The following is a 19338-nucleotide window of genomic DNA, read 5'->3' as shown; positions in this document are numbered from 1 at the left end:
CCAGGTATGAGGGCACCATGCATCAAACCCTCACTAGGCTCCAGGGCTAAAACAAACTAGAACCATAGCCAATTGGCAAGCACTAGTAAGACAGGAACCTCCTACCATGTGCTTGAATGTCTTTCTCCAGCGATGTAGGAAGACTGGAAGACTGACTTTTAGCACACACAAACGAGAGTGCTGAGGTCACCCATTTAAGGCTATATATAGAAAGCACAGCCAGAGTTCACCTGTGAACAGTGGAACCTGGTGTCTAAGGTTAAATCCACCACACCCAGTCTCCTTTTTTCTTGTTGCTGTTTTTTTTTTTTTTTTTTTTTTTTTTTTTTTTTTTTTCCCCCGAGACAGGGTTTCTCTGTGTAGCCCTGGCTGTCCTGGAACTCACTCTGTAGACCAGGCTGGCCTCGAACTCAGAAATCCACCTGCCTCTGCCTCCCAAGTGCTGGGATTAAAGGCGTGCGCCACCACTGCCCAGCTATACCGGGTCTCCTTAAAAGGACTTTGTCCGAGGGAGGAAAAAAAGGTACCAATTCGTGACCAACAGAGATTCCTGAAACCATCTGTTCAATGTTCAACAAGCTCTAACTGGAAGCAGACCAGTTGTGCCCTGGCTGTGGGTACCACTCACCTCTCATTCACCTCTACTTCTCCAGAAAAAAGAAAAGTCCAGGCCCAGCTGTGTGGCTTCTCCATTCACTGTGGCTTTTCCTATCACTGGCAAATGGAATGAACTCCTCACCTCTGACAAGCAAGTGACCCGGCAGAGTTTTGTACTATCAGGGGAACTACGGAGGGTGGTGTACAGTAGGATGCGAAGTTTTGACAGTGCCCTAGGCATTGGCTCTAATTCTTCCCTGGGTTCCATCCTACACCATAGAACAGCCCTCACTCCCACACCAATCCCGTACTGGTCAGACCCATTCAGGAGACAGCACAACATGACTCATTTAACAAGGCAAATTAAATACAAAGAACTACCTGCAAGGCGAAGATGAGCCTAACTAATTTTACAGAATACCCTGAGTTTTTTGGGGGGGGGTGGGATGGGGGCAGTGTCCCTAATGAGAATGGGTTCCTTCCCCAACGCTGGATCTCCTGTTGGGGAAGGTGTGGCTAAGGCCACTGACTGGTGATGCACTCTGGGTTGTCTGAGCCGAAGTCTCAGAGGTAAACAAGAAGCACCTTCTGGAAGAGGGCGGCTGGATGAGCTGCTAGGTTGGTACTCAGGGAGTCCTGGGAACCCTGGCTATCAAGTTAGCCAGGGATTGTGCAGTGGGCAGTGCCCCCTGGATATCCCAGTCCACTGCCTGATATTCCTGGGGTAAAAAACAAAAAAACAAGAACCTAAACAAAAAGCCTTCCTCCTTCAATGGCCCCTGAACCCGTTGCTGATCAATTAACACTGCACACGCTACAGACAAAAACGGGGTCTAGCCCACCAGGACAGGTTGGGGGTGATGACATTGGCAAACTCTTTAGATCTTACATTGTCTCCAGTTTATCAGGATGGCCCAATCACGGGAGACATCTGATAAGCCTAAGCTATCTACACAGCATAGATGGTGAGCTCTCAACAGACAAACATGAAAGGTCCTCTGCCCTCAGGACGCTGAACAGAGAGAACAAATCAATCTGCTGGGGCATCAGTGTGAACTCAGCTCTCCAGCTGCCACGAGCCACTGTGGGACACCAGGCTCTCCATTCTCCAGAGGAGCAAACTGAAGAGGCCCCTGCAGGGGAAAGCCAGATGCCAGCCCCCATGCACCCAACTCTACACACTCAGTGACACCTCTCTACGCTTCCCAGGACGGCCTTCAGAAGATTCCGGGCAGCAGGCGGTACGGCACAGCGGCTGTGTAGCGCTCCCAATCACGGCCATACTTGCTGGCACAGCGGTGTTCATCGCGGAGGCAGCGGTGGGTGAGCAGGATAGTCATATAGATGATGTAAAAGTAGGGGAGGAGGTGGCCGCCACCACATGCCAGGCAGTAGGCAAGGCTGCCCATCAGGTCACCAGTATAGTTGAAGTGGCGGGCCACACCCCAGAAGCCTGAAACCAACAGCTTGCTGCGGTGCTTCAGCCCGTCGGCTGATGTGTAGGAGCACTCGATGGCCTTGGGCTTCTTGCCCCAGATGAGGCAGCGCCCATCGGTCCTGCGGAACAGGTCCTTCTGATGGTTGGTCATTCGGAAGATATAGTAACCCACGAGGCCGAGTAGCAGGATGCCCAATGCATTGAGGGTGGAGAGCTGCACAGGATGGTACACCAAGTACAGGCCCTGTCAGGAGAGAGGATGAGAAAAGAAAGATAAAAGATGACCCTACCACAGAACAGGGTGAGCATCAGTGTGGGCTAAGAAGTGTAGACCCTGCTCCTGCCCTAGACTCATCATGCTAGCTTCCTTTCCTGTTAAATAAGATACAAGGGGTCATGAAGGTACACATCTGTAATCCCAGCACTCAGGGATTTTGTTTTTTGTTTTGAGATAAGTCTCATGTAGCCTACGTTGACCTCGAACTTACTATGCAGCGGAGGGGGACTGAACTCTCAACCCTCCTACCTCAACCTCCCAAAAGCTGAGATTACATGTGTGTGCCTCCAGGCCCAGCAGCAAGTTTCTAAAAAATTACTTCCAATGCATGTTTGGTTTAATCTGTGGACTCCTTAACATAGAGGTCATTGTATCCTGAGGCTGAAACGAGGCCTGCTAGATAGAAAGACCTGAGTTAAGTGTGGTCTCTGTCATCAATTCACATACTGGCACTACAGATACAATGAGGTGGCCCATGAGCCTATGCCCAGTCAGTACAGAAACCCAACCCTGTGAGCTGCTTACGGCTGGTGAGGATCCACAGTGTGAGTCTGCAGCTGACACCTGTCCAAGTCCTTACTCTGCCCCCTCCTCTCTGCTGGGAACAACTGCTTTCTCAGCACCCTTGCATAGGTAGCCAGGCCACTTCCACAATCCACGTCCCCATCAGCTATGTGACCACCCAACAGACGCCCACTTTTCTGACTCCCACCTGGAGAGGCCAACAGCCTTCTGAGCTCCTTCCAGCCGCTTCAGGTAACAGCAGGAAATGTGGAGCAGGCCCCTACTACCACGGTGCCAACACATCCAAGTGGGTGGGAATAAAGACATACAGGCCAGCTTAAGTCACTGCTGGCCACCCTGATGATGGCTCTATCCTGCCATAGTTGATGTGGGGGGAGGGTGGGGGTCTATGACCACAGGGATGATTAGGGACACGCTCCGCTGGTGCCATCCCAGGTCCTCCCAGACCAACTACAGGTGGCTACGTGAATCAGCCTAAAGGCGGTGTGAAAACCATTCCACAAAGACTGCTATTCGGTTTCAGTAACAGTTCTCAGCAGCCCTCCAGGCCTTTTGTGGGTTGACTTTGCCCAGCCGTGGCCATGTGCACATTAGGGAAGGCAAGGGTGAGTGAGCTACAGTTGGTAGGCCAGCTGTGTTAAATGAACTTCCCACTTTTGGTACCTTTGGTGTAGGATGGGTGGAGTCGGAGCCAAATCCCATACTGGGTCAAAGATATCAGTGATGCAAGCTTTCCCTCCCTTGGGAGAAGACACTGGCCCAGTGAACCCCAAGGACTAACACCCTGGTAAGCTCAGCACGTGTATCTGCTCAAGGTCAGTCTGGAGCACCTGGAGAGCACACAGCCAATGCCCACGAAGCTGGTAACACTGTGCCCCACCCCCTTGCTCCTCCTCACCTGCAGTGTGTAGAGGTAGGGTAGCCACACACAATCGCCCCAACCCAGGTACCACCCAAAGTGGTCATGGCAGATGTCAATGGTCTTCAGGTACCACGTTTCATTCCAGAAGAAGTCTAACACGTAGATGGCCTGCAAGACAAAGACAGCACTGTCACCATCACAGCCTCATGCAAGGGGGGTATGGGGGTCCGGCAGATGAGGGTGTTGCTAAGTAACTTGATTAAGTTACTGTGGGCCTGGGAACGTTAGAAGGGTGGAGGGGCCACTTTCATCAGCAGGAAGGGCTCCCACCTATAGTTCCCACAGGGGACATGAGATGTGGAGCTCAGAGCAGAGGGGGCTCAGGATGCAGGAGCTCAGGGACTGTCCCTGGGAAGCTGGTGTTGAGTACCACGGTAGACAACGACATGGACATCCATATGGTGAATGTCCCAGCATTGGCCCCTGTCAGCTGTCCAACAGAACCATGACTATGGTATCCAAGGAGACTGAGGTCCATTCACAGAGATGGACACAAGCAAAGGCCTTGCTTGTCACTTCCCACCTTAAGGGCCATAAGCTGTGACTATAGCTAGGACACAGAGAGCCTTCCAGAGACTCTAGGTACTAAGGGTATTAATCAGAGTTGCAAAAGTGGCAATGTTCACCCTGCCTGAGGCAGTCCTTTATAAAGGGGAAGTGGTACATTACTCAGGCATGCCGGGATTTCACCCTGCCTGAGGCAGTCCTTTATAAAGGGGAAGTGGTACATTACTCAGGCATGCCGGGATTTCTTGCCTATAACACGTACACACAGTCCCAGCTTCCTGAGCCTTGGCTGTGCCAGGAAGCTGGCTTAAGGAGCCCAGACCCCAGTGCTCTCTTCTCCATCCATCTCTATGCCCCAGCACAGAAGGAGCCTTATGGAGGACCACAGAGAAGATCTCTCCCAAAGGCCATGGTCCTGGCCATATCACCCACTCCTCAGGTCCACAGGTCCGCATGACCAGAGCTGGTGAGAGGCAGAGACTTACTCCATCCAGTCGTGCATCTGCAGTCTGGTCCCACCTAGCACACAGTCAGTCAGCTGGAGCTGGGCCTGTGGCCTCCTCCTCATCTGCAGCTACTCTCCCCTGACCCCTGCTGCCCTGCTGGACACACTAGACCCAGACCATACCCCAGCACCACTGGGGATTTTTTTTTCCACATTGGTTTTTTTTTCCCCCTTTCTTTTCTTTTACACACGTGTATATGTGGTATGTGTATGGGGATATATATGTGGGTGCATGAACAAATGTCTGTGCATGTGGAGGCCACTTTATTCATTGAAGCCTTCCACTTTATTCATTAGGCCAAGGTTCTGCCAAACCCAGAGCTTATTGATATGTATTGATATGGTTAGTCTCACTGGTCAGCCTGCTCTGGGGATTCCCCTGCCTCTGCCTTTTGAGGCTGGAGTTACACAGGTTCTGGGGATCCAAACTTAGGTCTTTTTAAAAAAGAAAAAGATTTATTTATTCATTTTATGTATATGAGTACAGTGTAGCTGTCTTCAGACACACCAGAAGAGGGCATCAATTCCCATTGCAGATGGTTGTGAGCCACCATGTGGTTGCTGGGAATTGAACTCAGGACCTCTGGAAGAGCAGTCAATGCTCTTAAATGCTGAGCCATGTCTCCAGCCCTGAACTTTGGCCTTCATACTCTCAGGGCAAGCCCCTTTAGCCACAGAGCCCTCTCCCTGGTCTTACTGTTGTTCTTGAAATAGGGGTTCACCTTGTAGTCCAGGCTACTCTCAAATTCAATATGTAACCCCCAGCCAGTCTTGAAATCATAACGATCCTTTCACAGCCTCCTGAGTGACAACTGCCTTTAACTGAAGGATGGAAACCTCCAAAAATGTCCCCCCATGTTGGTCCCACCTGGCCATGAGATTCCTAGTTCTGGCTGCTCAGGACAGAGGACGTTCCTCAGGGTCTCAACTTCTCCCACTATGAGGATTACACAGGGCAGCACCTAAGGGAGTCGTCCTTGGACCAGGCCAGACTACATGGTGTCCCTTCAGGGGCTGGCACAATGGCATCTATGTAATGATAGATTTTTAGCATGTACTCACTGTGACCTAGAAGGGCCAGCTCTGAACAGAATGGCATTCAGAGAACAGCAGGTATGGTGCCCTACCCTCCCTGACTGCAAGCACACCAAGTTACCTGCAAGACATTGACCAAAATCATGGAGTTGGTCACATGGCCATAAAGCTCCTGCTGTTTAGCAGCAAAGGACAGGTTGATAAGGGTCCAGGCCACAATCCCCGGGCGTCCATTGAAGAACAGCTTGAAATCAAACCACTTTCCGATGCGGGGGTTGAACTCAACTCCCATCATATAGTTGTAGAAGAAATTGCCTGTGAATTTGCTTAAAAACATAGACAGAAGACACATTAAAATTTTGTTTTAGATTTATTTTATGTATACTTTACATGTTTTATCTGCATGCTTCTCTGTGCACCGTGTGGGTACAGGGTCCTCAGAGGCTAGAAGAGGGAATCAGATCCCCTGGATCTGGAGTTAGAAATAGCTGTGAGCTGCCATGTGAGTGCTAGGTACTGAACCCAGATCCTCTGCAATAGTAGCCAGTGTTCTTCTTAAGCAACGAGCCACATCCCCTGCTCTCCAAAGACACCTTTAATCAACTAGCATATCTTGCCATACATAGCTCCATCCAGCTTTGTGGAGCCAACGTTCAGGTGGTGGCAATTGAAAGAGGCAGCCTGGATGGAGCTGTGACCTTAAAGTGTCCAAGCAGGGGAGAGCATGACGGCCCCACACTCAGACCAGTATCTGCATTCAGAGTACACTGTGCTCATGCTCAGCAGAGATACAGAACCCAGGGGCACTTGGATTCCGAGGCAAATATCCTGTGCTCACAGCCAGAGCTCCATGTTTCTCCCTGTTCCACAGTTCAGTGACTGAGTTCATGGCCTTTGTCACCTGCCCCACTGTAAACCCTTCGTCCAAGACCAGAGGAGAGAATCAGCTGAGATAACTGAAGTGAAGAACCTTTCTAGGTACAGCCTACTGTGCATGCACGGGGACTATTGCTAGCTGGGACAGCAGGTTCCCACAGTCAGGCTAAGTAGAAAGAACCAAACATTACATCTACAAAAGGAGCAACAGCTCTGGGAGCCATAAAAGGCAGTAGGGCAGTAAACTGTGAAAGAGCCCTGTGGGGAGACCCCCACTCAAATCTCGGGAGGACGTGCACCCAAGGAATCACGAGAGACCGTCTTGATGTAATCACAAGAGGCAGTTTAATTTTGGAGCGCTCCGGGCCGACACCACACCTATCTCATGCAGGAGATAGTGGAATCAACCATGAGGCTCAGGGTTTAGGGGTTTATATAGAAAAAGATCTGGGGGAACAAAGGAATCAGTGTGGCTATACATGATTGGCTAGTTTAAATATTAACTATATTACGTGTAGAACAGAGTGGAAAATTCCTAAGGTTGGTGTTAATCTGAGTCAACAGAGCATCTGACCTTAAACCATATTTAAGAGGACCAGATGGCCCACTACTCAGTGTCTGCCCAGACATATCCTTGCATGTTTTTTCTTCTATATCTTTCCAGCCTGCTAGTTCCCAGAATGTCTTAACAGCTTGTTAATTTTTGCCCAGGCTTATTTGGACATATTCGACCTTGGTCCACTGTGTTTTTCTTCAAACCTGCAATTTTCTCATTAGCCAGCACAAGTCTCAAATTTAACTCTTTCAACTGCAGGTAAGGTAACACAAGCCACCAACATTCTCATCTGAGGCTCACTGCCAAAAGCCAAAGCCAACAGTTAAGGGAGAGAGGCTCTGTTTTCATCTATATCCCCAGACAAAATTAAGAACTCTAGAAGAACTCACCAACTATCTGTTCATGGGTGAGTAGATGGAAGGATGGTAGGATGGATGGATAGATGGATGGATGGATGGATGGATGGAGGAGTGGGTGGCTAGATGGATATATATGTAGGTAGATAGATGGATAAGTGGATCGAGTGTATGGGAATATGGGTAGATAGGTAGGCAGATGGATAAGTGGATGGATGGGTGGATGGATGGGTTGGTAAATAAGCTGATAGATAATAGGTGTATGGGTGGGTATGTGGAGAGCAAATGGATGATTAGGTGGTAGACGGTGAATGGCTGTGTGGGTGGAGAGGTGGATGAGTAGACAGATGTGAGGAAAATGGGTGTGTGGATAAAAGGATGAGTAGTTGATGGGTAGATGGGTAAGTAAGCAGATAAGAAGGTGGTTGGATGGGTGGACGGAGGAGTAGATGGGTAGACAGAATGGACTGGACAGTTGATCTCCATCCCAAAGTTTCCATGGGAATGCTGTGAGCAAGCAGAGGCTCTCCTAGGAAGCGGTTACAGTAAAGTTGCTGAGGTAACAAGAGTTTCTCTAAGGCTCTTTCTTAAGAAATAATCCAAAGAAAGAGGCAAAGATCTCCCTCCTCCTCAGCCAGAAGTTGCTCTTCTAGTTTAACTGCTCCCATGGCAGCCTTGGCTACCGCTAGCAGTTCTTCAAGCAAGAAAATCCAGGCATCCAAAAGGCTGATCCCAGATCTCACTCCTCAACTTTCTTTGCCAGACTCTGGGTGGAAGAATCTACCATCCACTCTAGGCTTGCCCAGACGTTAAGGAACTTACCAGTCTTCAGCGCTGGTGGGGAACAGGTAGCCCTTGATCATTGCGAATGTGGACACGGCATAGCCCAGGATGTTGGCACACCATAGCAATGGGATCCAGTTGTCAAAGATGATGGTGGGGGAGAACCAGGATAAGAGGTAAGCATTCACAAACCAGAGGATGTGGGTAATGAGCCAAGCTTGCAGCCCATTCACTTCATACTTGTTTACAACCCCTAGAGAGACAATCAGACAGAGAACTCTCAGATCACCTGGCCTGGCCATGTACTTGCCTCACACCTATCTGCTCCCTGGTCTCTGTTGCTGTAGACCCTGGCTAGAGCTTCCAGGTACCATTCCAAAGGACAGGGGCCATCTTCTGTTTCATACTCAGGCTTAAAGGCTAGCAGCACCCTTCACACTGTGGGGCTGTGGCTGCTCTGTGTTGCTTCTCACCCTCGTTATCCAGCCCAACTTGAGGACAGATCTTTGAGGTGTGAGCAAGGTCAGATGAAGTCAACCCTATGTCCTCCCAGGCTCCCCTTGTGTTTGCTGCAATGCCTCTCTGAGAGATCTCTGCTGGAGGCACAGGTGGGATTCCAACCCAATGCCATTAGCAGTGTGAAGTCGGGGGTCCTCCCACTGCTGTGAAGCAGTAGGACTGAAAGATAGCAGAGTCAGGGATCGGGTTCCTGAGTGCTGAATGTGCACGTCTACAATAGCAATAGATGTCCTCCGGAACCTTGAGGCCTGGTGGACAGCGTCCAAACTAAATTGGTTCTTTTTTGGGATGCAGCGTGGGACAGCTACTCTAGGAGCCAGAGATAGACTGGGCAGGGCAAGACATCCACCAACTCAGATCAAAGGGTTACCTGCTGGAGTAATGGCACCTTCTTGGATGCCTCCCACATAACCTGGCAGAAATCTGTGGCAGAAGTCAGGAAGCCAGGAGTAAAGCAGCACCTGAAATGGAATGCACACATAAAATAAATATATCTTTAAAAAAAATACTTTTTAAGTGGTAGTGGTACATGTCTTTAATGTCAGCACTCGGGAAGCAGAGAGAGGCAGATCTCTTGAGTTCAAGGCCAGTCTGGTATACAGATAAAGTTCCAGGGCAGGCCAGGGCTATACAAAGAAACCCTGTCTCAACCCCCGCTCCCAAATACTTTTTGTTGTTTACACAGGGGGAACCCTGTTCCTATTGTCAACTGTTTCTCATCTTCTCCCGCAGTCCCGGGGAGCTGCCAATCTTTCCAGCGGGTGAATGTGATCTAGACATTCAATATAAATACAAATGCTCCAATTGGTCTTGGCATCTTCCCTTTGGCAGCTATTTCCAACACTGGCCCAGAGGGAGGCCTGTACCAGAGGCCCATCCTTTCTACAGTCTAGTAGCGTTCTTCTTATGCACAGACCATGTATTGTTTATCTGGTCCTTTACTGGACAGCCAGGCTTTTCCATGCTTTAGCAACCACAATTCATGCTATCCTTCTCACCCAGAGGACAGAGGTGATGAAAAGGAGGAAGACCCTGGAGTACAAAAGCTTGGGCCCTGGGAGAGACAAGTCTCAAAGCAAGATTCTGCCTAGCGGGGGGAAAAAAAAGGGAGACCTGATTCCCATGTGGTTCCCTAATCTGTGCTAGGTGTAGACTTATATCCGTGTCCAACATCTGACCTGTGGAGGCTGCTCCTGCCTAGCGACCTCCTAGTTTTCACATTAGAGAAGTTGCATCACAAAGACACTCTTGAGTAGGACTTTCTGGAAACCTGTGGAAGCAGCAAAGTCTAAGACAACTCCTCCCAGAAGCTACTATGAGATTTCAGCTGGGTGAAGGAACTCCCTCAGGCACCCTATGCCCTCCCATTGCCCAGTAGGGCATGCTGCTGAGCTAAGGCCAGGTGGGGGCGTTGGGGGGTTGGGGGACGGACCATAAAGACACATAGGTGCTTTCTGCTCTGTGTATCTGCTTCTAGGTATCTGCTGCATCCAGACTTGAGCATCATTCTGGGTCAGAAGTCTGCACCCCAGACGGGACCCCACTGCATCTCAGCCCCAAGGCAGTGGACTGACCTGGAAGCTGACCCACAAGGCGTACAGTTGGGCAGCTTTGGCTGTCACAGGCGGTGTCTTGGCCCAGATGTCTGCCAGACTAGCATGGCCTGTAGCTATATCCAACATGGGGGCAGTCAGAGAGCAGCTGTACTGGTCACATGCCATGATGAAGTAGTACACAATGAATGGAGCGAAGAGCAGCAGGAAAACGACGCTGGCCAAGGAGAACCAGTCCACTTCCCTGAGAGAAGGACAGAGGGTGGTTACCATGAAGGCTCTTGTTCTTCAGTCCCACGAGGAACTTAGAGACCCCCTTCTGTTCCTTGGATGAAATGTCCCACTCCTTGGGCCCAATGGAGGACTCTGAGATTCCCTTTTGTCCCTAAAACCCCATGGCAGGATGTCTAAGACACTCTTCCATCTCTCTGAGACTCTCTTCTCTGACATGCCCTCTAATCCCCTTGGACCACATGGGGCCTCCAAGGTGCCCTCGGACTCTCCTTCACACCAGTTAGAACTGGTCTGTGGGCATTTTGTAGGTGGTCACAGAGAGGACACCTTCAGGTGCTGCCACAGGAGCAGCATGAGTGACCTGCCCTGGCTAGAGGGATTTCTGAACTGATACCCTTTCCCACTAGTTCTAGTACATGGCCCCTCAGGGCCAGTGGCTCCCCAGGCCCCATTCACTTCATACACTTCATGTATTAAGGACACTTAACACACAATGTATTCATATTGCTCAATGGCAGAGACAGCACCATAACACGAACCCAGCTTTCCTGGGTTGGTGGCAGGGCTCAAGATGACCCTTAGAGTCATCTGAAAGTCCTGGATTCCTGGCAGGGTAAGACAGAGGAAAGTCCCACCCCTGCCCTCATGTGGTAAGTTGCATTAAAAACATAGGCATGCTGAAAATAGGTTCATGTAATGAGCATGGGGTTCTTATAATCCTTTCCCTAAGATATATCAGAATACACACACACACACATATCTCAATGTGTGTGTGTACATGTGTGCGTGTGTGTGCGTGTATATGTGTATGTGTGTGTGTGTACTTGAAGGTACACATGTACCAGAAATGAGATGATTTCTATTCCCAAGCACTTTGGACATGGGATAGCGTACCCAAAATGGTTTCTAAGCTCTTCTTTCCAACTCTTTATTTTGTGGAATGGGAAACAGCTTACCTTTCATTTGTCTTTATAAAATAATCATTTTTTTCTAGATCCCTAACATCCCTGAGGCTGAAACCCTTGAGAGTCGGCCTCAACCTTTTATTAGTAAAACAGGCAAACCCCTTACCAGGCACGGCCCCATTGTCCTTGAGATTCAGCCTTGCCGTTGGGACTCTTGGCTTTGGGACCGTTGTGCTGGGATTTCGAAGCCATCAGGCCCCGAGGGACAGAAGAAAAGCTCAGCTCCTCTCAGAAAGCCAGACCCCGAAGGACTCAAGTGCTGACTAGAGCAGGCAGCCTTTGTAGCTTTCTCAGTACCTGATTACCCACAACAGATTCTGGGAGAAGAAAAGAAGGTGCTTATTAGGTGCTTGCTGAGCCTGCTCCCTCCCACCCAACCTCCCCACCACACTCATTAATATCTTCCCCAGCTGTGGCAGATGCAGAGACTAGCTCTGCCTGCCACATCCCTGCTCCTCTAGACCCCAGGATCTTCACCATCTTTGAATGTGGCTTTCAGTCTTCCTGCTATTACACACTACTTCTCGGAGCGTGTTTACAGATGTCCCTGTACAGCTATAAAAGCATAAAAGGTCCCGGGTCCCCTTCTCAGTAGACTGTTACCAGCTAATGGGAAGTGGCTTCCCTCTGTAACTCTGCTCACTGCACAGGCATGTTTTGTTTGTACACTCATGTGCGCTGTCCCTCTCCCTCCAGTAGAAGGTAGCTCACTATTCATTCCCTCCCCCACCAGGGCCTTGGGGGGAGGACACACTTCATAGATAAGGCCTCCAGGTGTCTTCCCACCCCAGAACTTCCCCCTCCCCCTCCAAAACCAATCTAGCTTGTAAAAATTTTAAAATATCAAGGATTTAAACTGCTATCTTAAAAGCCCTCAGAGTGCCAGTGGAGAAGGCTCAGTAAAGTATTTACTTTGTAAGCATAAGGACCTGAGGTCAATCCCCAGCAACAATGTTAAAAAACCAGCCAGGCTCAGCAGCAGAGGTCTTGCAATCCCAGTGCTAGAAAAGCAAAGAGCAACCCTACAGTCTAGCCAAATCAGTCAGCCTAGAGTTCAGCATTAGATGTGGCCTCAAAAGCTAAGGTGGAGAGCAAGGAAGGAGGACACTCCATGCTGACCATCGGTGGCCTCTGAGCACACGTGCGCACACGCACACACACCCCATCAGTGAAATGGTGCCATAGCAGTGCTAGCAGAATGGTTCAGCAGGTTAGGATGCCTACCACCAAATTTGACCACCTGAGTCTGATCCCCAGGACTACATGGCCGAGGAAAATTAACTCTCCAAAACTGACTTCTGACCTCTACTCACACACACCAAGGTACACATTTGCCCACCCACATATTATGCACATATAAAGAACACACAGAGAATGAAAAGGGAGCACGGGAGAGATCTGCCTCTATGAAGTCTCGTTCTCCAGCAAGCCTGGCCTCAGAGCCTGTGCTGCCTGGATGTATCAACCTGTTTTTGACAGCCCTGCCCCTGACTCCTCCATGCTCATCCCCTACCCCCACACACTGAGAACTACAACACTGCTTCTTGCCCTGGAGCACTCAAAATGCACTTGGTGTATGGCCCCATTTACAGTCCCATGTATCTACCAAAGTCTCCCTTATCTCCCTGATCTCCAGTGCCTACACTAATCACAGTAAACCCAGAGCCACGTGCCCGCATGCCTTCCAGGAGTCTCAAAAGAGGGAACTGGCATTCTTCTTTCTCTGACTCACTGATAAGCCCCAAGGACATAAAGCTTGGCACCAACATCGCTTTATGATAGTCTACCATGCTAGAAAATTATGCAAGCCCATGAGAAAAGAACCTCAGCCCTCCACACTGGAGATATTAAAGCACACTGTCCACAAGGACAGGCTTTCTGATTTTTTTTTTTTTTTTTTTTGAGTCAGGGATTTATTTTACAGCCTAGACTGGCCCAGAACTCACAGCGATCTTCCAGTCTCACCCTCCCAATGACTGGGACGACAGGTGTGCTCCACCACACCTAGCAATAGCATGCACTGTCTACCATGAAATAAAAAGACAAAGACTGGCAAGATGGCTCAGGAGGGAAAGGTGCCTGTTGCTGAGGCAGACAACCTGAGTTCAAACCCTGTTAGCCATGTGCTGGAGGGAGAGAAGCAACTCTTACGGGTTGTTGTCTGACCTCTATACCCTATGGCATACTCCTCCAAACACAGTACAGAAATGTGATTAAAATAACAAGTGGGGCCGGTCCTTGGCTTAGTTGGTAGAGTTGGCAGAGCCAAGCACACACAAAGGTGTGATAGTGCACTCCTGTGTTCCCAGCACTTGGAGGCAGGAGGATCAGGAGTTCAAGGCCATCCTAAATTATACATAAAGTTCAAGGCCAGCTTGGTCTACCTGAGACTCTGGAAAAAAAATACAAAAGTAACTATTTTAAATTTATGTGGAGGTCAGGAATCTGGTCATACCTCTGTCACCGGCACCAGATTCTGTAAAAAGATATAAATGTGTGGTGGCTGGGGAGAGGGGAGGCCCTTCTACTCCCAAGCCTCATGAACAGCTGACACATGGCTGGTGCACTGGTTCCTTCATTTGGGTTTTTTTTTTTTTCCTAATCCTATGTGCATGAGGATTTTGTCTACTTGTTTGTCTGTATACCACTCACAGAAGAAGAAAATGTCAGATCCTCTGGAACCGAAGAGAGTTACCGAGAGTTGTGAGCCACCATATAGGTGCTGGGGAAACCCAGGTCCTCTGGGAGAGCAGCCAGTGTTTTTTGCCCCCCAGCCACCTCTCCAGTCTATTCTTCAGCTTTTAAAACAGCGCCTCACTTCCACTGTCCATGCTCAAGGGCACTGTGAGCAACGAACTCACCTTTGACCTCTGGGCTACAGGTTTCACAATAGAATGAAGCTGTCTTTCTCAAAAATGGCTCTCGAAATGTCCAGGCTCAGAAGTCCCCCAAGGTCTGATCAATCCTTGTCCATACACTGAGCAACACCCAGCCACAGAGGCCACAAAAACACTGAGGTCACCCAGGAGACTGAAATGTCAAGGTGAGCGGCAGATAAGGATCCACACTGTATGTGTCAAGGTCATTGCTGACATCAACTAAGGGACAGACTCAGGGCTTGGGGTACACACTCAACAGAGTCCATCTAGGGGTGGCTGAGCTGTGTCAGCAGGAGCCTGAAGGGCTTCGCTGGGGTGAGTGAATGGAAGTTTCCAGAGGTTCAGGAGTGCTAGAGGTAGCAGAGGTAGGCCAGACATTAACAGGTTTCCCAGGGATGCCCATCCTGGCACTCACCCTGGAGCTGGCACATTCCCATGGAACATACTAGAACCCACTAAGATGTCAAGAACACAAACTAGCTCAGAGAACAACCTGGCTAGGGAACCAGTTTTCATGGGAATGCAAGAGAATCGGGGACCTATTGAGTGCCCCATGGCACATAAGTCTACAATCCCAAGGATTTGTGATGGCCATCTTAATAAAGGACAGACGAGGAAGGTTCATTAGTGCCCCATATGCTAAATGAAACCAATGGGCCAGGCAGGGTAGTATTCTCCTCTTTAATCCCAGCACTTGAGAAGCAGAGTCAGACAGATCTTTGTGAGCTTGAGGCCCAACTGGTCTAAACAGTGAGTTCCAGGTCAGCAGAGCAAAAAAGTGAGATCCTGTCTTAGGAAAAGGAAGGAAGCCGGGCGGTGATGGCGCACGCCTTTAATCCCAGTACTTGGGAGGCGGAGGCAGAGGCAGAGGCAGAGGCAGAAGCAGGCGAATTTCTGAGTTCGAGGCCAGCCTGGTCTACAGAGTGAGTTCCAGGACAGCCAGGGCTACAAAGAGAAACCCTGTCTCGAAAAACCAAAAAGAAAAGAAAAGAAGGAAAAGGAAATAACATGACTCAGGTCAAGAAAGCAGAAGGCTTTGTTCAGCTGACTAGACAAAGCCACCATTGGCACTTATGGCCACACAGCAACTGGAAAATTATCTACCACACCTAAGAAGGTGGGATGATTTCAGTGACAACTCAGGAAGAGAAAAGCAAAAATGCTCACCACGAACCCGATGGCCAAGGGGAGGGGTTGTGCACCAAGGCCTCAGATGCAACACCCTATAATGGAAGCTGCTGCAGCCAGGGTGGTTGGTTCTAAAAGCAGAACACCTGTGGCCTTGAGGGGTGACACCAGTACAGAGGAAGGTGACAGGCCATTCATGGGCATGTGGCCTTGAACTTACTGTGTAGCCAAGAATGACCTATAATTTCTAACCTGTCTGGCTTCATCTCCTATGTACTAGGGGTTATATGTATGTGTCAATTTTTAATATCCATCCTTCCTATGGAAGGGAGCATATGTGGAGGTCAGGAGACAGCTATTAAATCAGCAGAAAGCACAAAGCCGGGGCATGGCAAACCTAAACAAGCCTTTCAGCATTTCTCATGGCTTCTGTAGGTCGGAAGTCTGGGGAGGTGTATCATGGGAGTAGACTCTCCCCTCGAAGACCCATGTGGGCTGGCTTGGCCTGACTTATGGGTGGCCTCGAGGCGGTGAGAAACTCACACAGGCAGTGCTGGGGAAAGGCGAGCCTTTCAGATCTCTCCTTGGAGGGGATATGAGACATCACCAGACCCTAGTGGACACAGCTCGGTTATTCCACACCCTGAAGAGGCAACAAAAAGGTATGTCTACAAGGAGCTGCTGCCAGGCTTTCACAGGATGACATAACCTAATGCCAGAGCTACAATTCATTCAGCTTTTGCCAAGTGCCAGGTGCCCAGCCCACCAGAAGAATGAATACTGTTCACAGATGAGACAATGGGAAAAGAAGAAGGCAGGGCAATTTGGTGACTACTCACATGGCCTACCAGACAAGGCTGGGCCTGGTGCTCCACTTTGGCACACAGAGAGGCTGTGCAGTAATGATGACATGGCTAACTTTGCATATCAGATTCCAGGGATCTTCCATATAGAGAAGCATCTATGTCACTGGAATATTCCAGAAGCAGTAGGACACCCATTCTGGAGATCTGTTAGCCTCGGGTTGGATTTTAAGATGGAAAGGTAGGAAATCCTGGAAATGAGTGTGTGGCAAGAAGCACGTTCCCCTACACGTACCAATGGGAATCTATCCTAGGAAATACTTGGGGTTGTGGCAGCAGGCAGATGCAAAGAACATCCTGCAGTGCTCTGTATAGACACATAAACTTATGTCACACCCACTGACAATCTCCAAAGAAATCAGAAGCTCTGGCACCCAGTGCTAGAAAGATCCGGCTCTGCAGGTGTGAGCAGAGATGAGCCGCTCCCTCCTGTATCACAGGAGGACCTGGAAGACTTAGAGGTTCTAAATCTCCGGAAGCATTACCAATGGTAGCATGTTGGGGTTTCCTTTTCCTAGCAGAAGAGATCCTGTAATTAAATGGCATGTGGGCGTTCATTGGGCCCCACCACTTTCCCCAGGTCAGGGAGGCTGGCTTCTGGAGTGACCCAAGGCTGGTGAGCTTTGCACAGGGGCTCCTCTGATGCTCTGTACACAGAACTTTGGTCTGGCTTACCTTGAAAGCTTGAGGTCCCTGTAGAGGAACAGCAATTCCTGAAGCTTCCAGAAATGAGCCCAATGAGGAAGGAGATGACCTAAGATTTGGTATAATCTCTGGTTCTAATCAAAGCTATAAGATTTCTGCTTTTCAGAAGTTCCAAAATAGACGTCAGATATGAAATCAAAAGTGTTTTCTCCACCCTCAAGTCCATCGTAGGCCTCACTACCCTTCCAGATTGTTCCACAATTCTCATTTACATACATCTACTGTCCCTCCTTTCTGTCCAAATGGTTTTTGTTGTTGTTTTGGTTTTGGTTTGCTTTTACCAAATTCTTTGGCAGCAGGGTTTTAACCATACACTATTAGGCGCACCTCTTTCTAGCATGCAGACCCTGTACACCCATCAACTACTTTGTTTTTGTCTGTTTGTTTTAAAGAGTAATTTTAAGATTCTATCAGAAGTAGCTCAAAAATTAAAGATGTTCGGTTGTTTGAATTCTTCCTTTGAAAACCATCTTGATCTTTAGGGGGACATGGGACTCTCCACAACCTGGGGATGCCAGGTATGCCTAGATCGTCCGGTGATCCTTATGGCAGTGGGCAATCCATCTATCTCCCGAGAGAATAAATAGAATCATTCAAATTCAATGAAGAGATTCTCCAGGCTGTATATGCTCTAGGATAGGAGAATGGGTCATGGGGTGAGTTTATACTTGCCCCTCTATACCTGAGCATTCGAAGGTCCCCCAGGGGGCTGGACCCTCATCTCACAGGAGATGGCTGCCTCTCCTGCCCAAAGGCCCCAGCTAAGCTAAGCAAGGTCCATCTCCATACCTGATCATAGATGCACCTGACCATCTGGGCAAAGTATCTCCCTTCCTACCGGTCTTCAGGCCCCCTCCCTCAGCACACATTTCCCCAAACCAGAGCACACGCCTCTAAATCTGCACATCTGTTCACTAATCTACCTAAAACCTGTGCAAGCAGGCATACCCTCATCTACATACACATCTACCCCCCACCCCGCCCCCGCAACTGCACAAACTGAACTTCCTGAATACTCACTCTCTTCTTTTGTATATACGGCCCACTCTTCTGCACTCTCGACGCTTTCCCCCTCCCACGTCTGTGCGCACCGTCCTTCTCCTGCACTCAGGCCTGGTCTGCGCCCACGAATTCTCTCACCTGAATGCGGGATCCAGGCGGCTGATCCACACTCTCCAGGAGCGCTCTAAGTGTCTGCCTGAAGCTCCGCCCCGATGACGTGAGGTCATAGACGACCAATCGGAAGTGGATTTCGCGAGCCGCGCCCTGTGATTGGTGAAGGCAGTGAGCTGACTCGGAGACCACCAGGCCCGCCAGTCCGCAGCCGCAGGCTTGAGATTGACAGCAGGACGGGCCCCGCCCCGCCCACGCCCCTGGGGTCTCCGGTCCGACTAGGCTTGGTGGGAGGAAGGATGCCAGTATGGATTCTGCAGCTCAGGCCCCGAGCCTGCCCCTCCCGTGCCTAAGTTTACCCTGCTGCAGAGCTCCTACCTGAAGGAGAGCATCTTGTGCACGGAACAGCAGATATTGCCGAGACCACGGGACAAGACCAGACCAGATAAGCAAGGAAGAAGCAGCTAGCAGATTGTGAATGCAGCTGAGGCCCTAGCAGGACAGCCAAACAGGTCCCCTGGTGGGCAGGACTCAGTCACACCGCCGTACCCCTAAGGGTATTGGGGAGCCTTAACAAAGCACCTGGGAAGAGTTTCACTCTTTTCATCTCTTTCCTCCCTGCCACCTGACGTTCGTTAGTTACAGTCGCCCTCTCCTGGCGAGTCTCCTGCAGCCACAACGAAACAAACTGGTAGCAAACTGACTTCAACACTGTTAGCTATTGTCCACGTGCTGGTGCCTCAGCTACCCAACAATGTCCTTTATTGCTCTTTTCTTCCAAACCCCGGGATCCGGTCAGGGTACACATTTGGATAGAATAATAGGTTATACAGAATATACGGTCGGGACTGGAGAGATGGCTCAGCAGTTAAGAGTAGTGGCTGCTCTTCAGATGACCAGGGTTCAAACCCCAGCACCCACATGGTTGCTCAGCCATCAGTATTTCCCTTTCCAAGGCTTCTATCGCTCTTGACATGCATGCATATGTACATACATACAAAC

At 49.7% G+C, this 19338-nt stretch overlaps 1 protein-coding gene across 6 annotated transcripts; it reads right to left on the bottom strand.

The window, feature by feature from the left end:
• Nucleotides 1-618: 618 nt before the first annotated feature.
• Dhcr7 (7-dehydrocholesterol reductase) lies at nt 619-18886 on the bottom strand. 6 transcript variants are annotated; one of them, XM_031389005.1, is made up of 11 exons: nt 18715-18886; nt 18364-18489; nt 17194-17272; nt 14510-14678; nt 11755-11965; nt 10471-10693; nt 9267-9357; nt 8417-8630; nt 5928-6132; nt 3736-3867; nt 619-2279 (listed from the first exon to the last, which is right to left on the bottom strand). In XM_031389005.1, the coding sequence occupies exons 5-11, from the start codon at nt 11838-11840 to the stop codon at nt 1815-1817; spliced, it is 1416 nt and encodes a 471-aa protein (XP_031244865.1). In that variant the 5' UTR covers nt 11841-11965; nt 14510-14678; nt 17194-17272; nt 18364-18489; nt 18715-18886; the 3' UTR covers nt 619-1814. The 6 variants fall into 6 exon arrangements, with proteins under 6 accessions (XP_031244865.1, XP_031244862.1, XP_031244861.1 ...); XM_031389002.1 differs by lacking the exon at nt 14510-14678; XM_031389001.1 differs by lacking the exons at nt 14510-14678; nt 17194-17272.
• Nucleotides 18887-19338: the final 452 nt, after the last annotated feature.

Source organism: Mastomys coucha, unplaced genomic scaffold, assembly GCF_008632895.1.
Source record: "Mastomys coucha isolate ucsf_1 unplaced genomic scaffold, UCSF_Mcou_1 pScaffold21, whole genome shotgun sequence".
In the NCBI taxonomy this organism is placed as follows: domain Eukaryota; kingdom Metazoa; phylum Chordata; class Mammalia; order Rodentia; family Muridae; genus Mastomys; species Mastomys coucha.
This window is presented reverse-complemented; position numbering and strand designations above follow the sequence as displayed.

Excerpts from the sequence above, each read along its gene's own strand:
- Dhcr7 (XM_031389005.1), bottom strand. The coding sequence starts at position 11,840 with ATGGCTTCGAAATCCCAGCACAACGGTCCCAAAGCCAAGAGTCCCAAC. Across the intron at positions 10,694-11,754 it reads GGACAATGGGGCCGTGCCTG|GGAAGTGGACTGGTTCTCCT; the intron begins GTAAGGGGTTTG and ends TCCTTCTCTCAG. Across the intron at positions 8,631-9,266 it reads AGGTGCCATTACTCCAGCAG|GGGTTGTAAACAAGTATGAA; the intron begins GTAACCCTTTGA and ends TTGTCTCTCTAG.